Source organism: Quercus robur, chromosome 10 (genome assembly GCF_932294415.1).
Source record: "Quercus robur chromosome 10, dhQueRobu3.1, whole genome shotgun sequence".
NCBI lineage: Eukaryota > Viridiplantae > Streptophyta > Magnoliopsida > Fagales > Fagaceae > Quercus > Quercus robur.
Window position 1 is genome coordinate 32,612,938 of NC_065543.1, and position 5,864 is coordinate 32,618,801.

Genomic DNA, 5,864 nt, shown 5'->3' on the forward strand with positions numbered 1-5,864 from the left:
GTGTGCAATTTATAATTTTTGTTTTTTATAATGAAGTTATTACTAAAAAAATTCTATAATGATTATGCTATAATATAGATAAAACATTCTCTAAAACCATTTTACATAAAATATTACAGCATTATCTGTGTATCGCATGGGTAACTTACTAGTTACACCTAAACATTGATATTTTACCCCATATTTTGAATGATGATTAAAATTAACGGTCGCATGTAAGTCACATGATAATAAAATAATTAATTCTCCCTTCTACTCTTTTCCCAATTTAATGTACTAAATTATTCTTAATTTTTCTATTTTCACATGGATAAAATTAACTAGGTCATTGTTCTTATTGAGGTTTACAAACTACTATAGATATCGACAAAATTGAAATTGGTTTTCCCAAAAAGTCCCCAAACTCAAAAGGGTGAATTAAGTTTTCTAGAAGAAAATCAGATTTACTTTTTTAAACCATCATTGAACATAAAAACGAAAGTTGGAATTGGGATTCTCAGAAAGTCCCCCAAACTATCAAGCGGGTATTCCTAAATCTAAATAAACATGCTCAAAGAATGGAATTGCAGTTGAAAAAGAGTGACATATTGTTTCTTGAGATGTCACCAGAGTAGATGTGAGAGAGAAAAGAACACTAAGTGCTTGATGAAGCAACTGACCAAAGTGGTTTCGTGCATGAAAACCTCATTATGCTCTCACATGCGCCACGGTCTCTAGTTCATATCTATTGATTCTAAATTGTGTTATGAACCAATTATATATTTGTATAAATTCACCATGACCACCCCAATTGCATATTTTACACTACAAATTACAAAAACTTGCTATGACCTCCCCAATTGCACCATAGCTTGCAAATTGCACCTCATATTTCGATTGGTTGTTAAAATTAATGGCAATTTGTTAGTCATGCAACCATAAAAGAAATGAATTCTCCATTTTTTTTTTCCTTTCTCCAAGTTTTTTTGAACTGAAATTGAAATCTAAAAAAGAAAAAAGAAAAAAGATCTTTGTATTAGACTAGCATTGAACATAAATGAAAAAGAGAACTAAGTTTCTCAAAATACCCCCAAACTATCAAGTGGGTCCCAAATCCAAAGAAACAAGCTGAAAGGATGAAATTGGATTGAAAAAAAAAATGACCTTTTTTTGAAGGCCAAACAAGCAACCAAAAAAAAAAAAAAATCATCTCTAATGTATGATTTAGAGACGTGACAATTGGCACACACCCATAAACTTTTCCACAACTTTACTATATGGCGATTTGTGAGTGGTGAAAATAAAATAGTGGGTCCATGATTTCACCATTCACAAGTTGCCACATAGCAAAATTGTGGTAGAGTTGTAAAAACGTTTGTGGCACTAGATTTACTCGTGCAATTAATATCCCACTTAATGTCAATAACCATTTTTTAAAAGGGATTCAATAATAAGTATCAATTACCACCACACACCCTTCATGCATTGGTCACTCCATAAGTATAAGTACTTGTAAGGTGTGGGGGTAAAGGTCGGGGTTCAAATCTCCATGAGGGAGCTTCTCACACATATACACTTAGATTAGGCTAGAGTAGAATTTCTATCTTGTAAAAAAAAAAAAAAAAAAAAAAAAAAAAAAAAAAAAAAAAAAAAAACAGGTATGAATCTCATTGAATATTCTCTCATAAACAATTTTTTTTAGAAACTTTTTTGAGAAACAAAAGTTGGTTGTGCACACTCCCTTTCTTGTCTTATAATTGAGTTTTCCTTAGCTTAGAGATCTTTCCCAGGTTAATGATTAAGGGACATTGAAGTGCACACCCCCTCTTTTATGTGAAAGGTACATAATAACACCAACACTTGTCTTCAAGGAGCCCAATCCTTAAATTAAATGTAAGATAATAATAAAGAAGTTATCAAGAAAAAAATGTATCTAGAGGTATTATTACATTGTATTAATATGTGGTGGAGGATTCTTCTGCAGGAGATCTTAGAGGTGACGATAAGAAAGGTTTTGGAGGGATTTGCAATGCTTCTAGGTTTCCTTCTAACATTTCAATTACTTTACTCATGGATGGCCTATCAAATGGATTTGTCTGTATGCACCACAAGCCCACTAAGATCATCTGTCTCACCATTGTTGTTTCCTCTATAGTCATATTAATGGGAAATCCTAAATCATTGTGCTTCTCAAGACGCTTATAAATCCAATGAGGAAAATATATCTCACTGGTATTACTTATTCCAACATCAATGTTCTTTCTTCCTCCAACCATCTCCAAAATCATCATTCCATAGCTATAGACGTCAGATTTGTGTGAAACTACTCCAAAGTTTCTACTGAACACTTCAGGAGCTATATACCCTATTGTCCCTCTGGCTACTGCCATTGATATGCTACTCTCATTCCTTGGAGAAAGTTTAGCAAGTCCAAAATCAGAGATCTTTGGGGAAAAATTTTCATCCAGAAGAATGTTATGTGGTTTTATGTCAAAATGCAAGATTCTAGTATTGCAACCACGGTGCAAGTACTCAAGCCCCCGAGCAATACCAATTGCAATTTGGAACAATTTTTCCAATCCTAAGGGCATAGTGGTTGTCTCCATGTTGTCACCATGTATAAACTTTTCAAGTGATCCATTTGGCATAAACTCATAAATGAGAGCTCTTTTTTTACCTTCGAGACAAAATCCAAGAAGTGTGACAATATTAACATGGGAAGTTCTACTAATGCTTGCAACTTCATTGATAAATTCATCTCCATTTCCTTTTGATGCATTCAGGACCTTCACAGCTACAAGACGACCATTGAGTAGCTCTCCTTTGTAGACACCACCATAGCCTCCTTGACCCAGTTTAACCTTAAATGAATTGGTGAATTTCTTGACATCTGAGAATTTATATCTGTTTAGCAATAGTGGTCCGTAATTTCTAACAAATGCCTCAAGATCATGTTCATTCTTTGTTTTCTTCATAAAAAATGGTGTTGACGTAGTTGATCTCTTACTTCTAAGACAACAAATTGTGATACTGGTAAGTAACACTCCAAGCCCTAAAGCACCAAGACCTGCAGCATAATTCAAACATGATTTAGGTGGTGGAAGTTATATCCTCTTAAAATCTAAAACCTCCTTTTCTCAATGCCCTCTAAAGTAGCAAAATTAACACATGCAATTTTCCACATTATAAATTTCGGTCAAATATTGAGGAAAGATATTAAGTCTTTAGAATTTGCAACAGAGCAAAAAAAATCCTTGTTATCAAAATATAAATATAATTTTTCAAGTTGAACGCACTTAATCTATTTTCCGTTGGCATATCTTACCTGCAATCAACCTTGTATTCATGCTCCTACTATGTTCTGCGAAGAAAATATAGTATTTATTAGTAAATACATCATGTGCATATATATGAATTACTTGTGAATTTCTTGGGTTGCACTATATCACATTTCTACTCATAGGCATAGAAAGATGATATAAACTTGAAGCGGAGAAAAATCACCCTCTTCCACCAAGCCAGCATCGTCCATCAAGTTAGCATCATCATCCATGTGATGAACGACTACAACATACATTAAATGAGTTCCCCATAAATCACATGAGTAGCGGTTAACACGCTAGACAAACAAAAGCATAACCGTCGAACCAACGAGCAAAAGACCATTGGAGTTTATAACGCCTTTGCATTCATTACTGATGAGTGTTAATTTATCAAGATCATTTATCTCTTGATGGACGAATTAAATGCTATTCAATGCAAGGTGTAATGTATGCACATCAATGATGGACAAAATTATAAAAGACATTCAATGCCCCAGACAACTAAGGAGTAACGTACGAGCACCAACAGACAAACAGCCATTGGCCGACAATAAAAGCCAGCCATTAATACCAATGTCTCCATATCTTAAGAAAGCAGATGTTCATTCAAACAATGAAGACAAGGGCTATAAAAACCCACCCAAACCAAAACTATTCCTAAGTTGAATTCTTTTGCAATATACTTCAATTAAATCTCATTATAACTTAATCATCGAAGGGTGTTTGGCAAACATCACACCTATGTATCCATATTTCTCTATTTCATATCTTATTGTAGGTTTGTCTTTGGATGAATCCAACGCCTTCGTCCATCTATATTAAAAAGGAGTTCAACTGATGATTTTTAGCACCAAAAGCTATAAAGCAAGAGAAGAACAGCATCGAAAGGTTCGTCTCTGGGCGAAGACAACACCTTCGTCCATCTGTATGGATGAGGAGTTCACTTGATGATTTTTTTGGCATTATCAAAACTTTTTCTTATTCATATAACCATTTTATTCCCTTAGAGTCTTGGCATCACAAATGACGTAAGATCACTATTTTCTCTTTTCTGAAACACTAGCAAAGCTAGACAAGTCATTGAACAATTTCGTATTTGCACTAACTTTAGACCTAGCAAATGGGTCGGATTGCATCAACTCAAATCAGGTCTTATTCAAGTTTTGGTAAAAAAGAAGTCGATCTAAATGAGTTGTGAGGAGCTTAGGTCAATCATGTTATAAATGAGTTAATCAAGTTACAAGTTGAGTCGTATTTTTTTACATGCAGAAAGATAAATAATAAGAAGAATATCATATTGTTTTTGTTCTCTTTTCAATATAAATAAGAGAACAATTAACAAAATCCCCAAAAATAAAATTTAAATAATATGAAATTCTTATGTTTACACAATCCAAAGTTTGGTAATGATATAATAACCATAAGTGAATGAAAAAAAAAATTCTAAGTTATCAATCTCCTCAAGTGCACATGTTCATGTTGCATGTAAAATAATAAGTTAAATTACCTAGAAATATAACTAAATAAAAAGCTAGAATATAATCATTAATGAGAGTTCAATTAAAAAAAAGACAATCAATGTAATAGATTAATCTAAGTACATAAATTTGAAACATGTAATTTGATTATTCAATAAATAAATAAATAAATGTAAAAGTGTTAAATATATAGCAACATACTTGAAAAGTTGTATACTGCCTTACAAACTTGATTATGCTATACAAAACCAAGTAGAATTCAACTTTCTTTAAAACTTGAGTTTATAAAAAAAAATTAAAAAAAAAAAAAAACTAAGATTCTGAAACTATGAAAAAAAAATCAAGAGATTAAAAGAAAAACAATTAATGGGGGGATGGAGGTGTTAGGGATTTAGTGGCATGAGAAAAAGACAAACTTTGGCTACAAACATAGTTGTAGCAAATGACTACAACCTCCACTAAAAAAATTTAACATGGCTACATATTTTAAAATCTAATAATTGGATTGCATGTTTTTATCTTCATAACACGTATGTCAAATTTTTTGTCAATTAGATATTATTTACTACTCAATCCATAAACCAATTTTTTATGTATGATTTTATATTACAAAAATTTGAGTTTAAACATTTAATTAATGACACAACTATTGATCTTTGATATTTAGAAAATTTTGCAAGTATTGAAAATATAAGATGAAATATAATCCAATAGTGAATTTCCCAAATGTCACATCCAATAGAGTTGTAACTATTGGCTACAATCAAATTTTTAGTTTAATGTTGTTTGTTAGAATATATGACAAGTAATTCCTTATATTTATTTTAAGTTTAATAATTTTTCTTTTGGTTGAAGGGTGGTGAGAGATTTGGTAGATGAATTGGTATTGAACTTAAACAATGTGGTGAAATTGAAAAAAAATAAATTCCATGAGTAATTTTTATGTTATTTCATTGTTTTCTTTATACATAATCACATTAAAAAAAAAAAAAAAACTATTTTCTTTTCTCTCAATTATATAACTAACCCATTTTTTTGGAATTGTCTAAGCTTTTGGGCCTAGCGGAATTTTTTCTAGGCCCAC

General features: G+C 31.6%; 1 protein-coding gene across 1 annotated transcript; it reads right to left on the reverse strand.

Annotated features, from left to right (window-relative positions):
• Positions 1 to 1,839: 1,839 nt before the first annotated feature.
• LOC126701671 (rust resistance kinase Lr10-like) lies at positions 1,840 to 3,336 on the reverse strand. Its single transcript, XM_050399976.1, has 2 exons — positions 3,305 to 3,336; positions 1,840 to 3,046 (listed from the first exon to the last, which is right to left on the reverse strand). Exons 1-2 carry the CDS (start codon positions 3,324 to 3,326, stop codon positions 1,935 to 1,937), a joined length of 1,134 nt encoding a protein of 377 aa, XP_050255933.1. The 5' UTR covers positions 3,327 to 3,336; the 3' UTR covers positions 1,840 to 1,934.
• Positions 3,337 to 5,864: the final 2,528 nt, after the last annotated feature.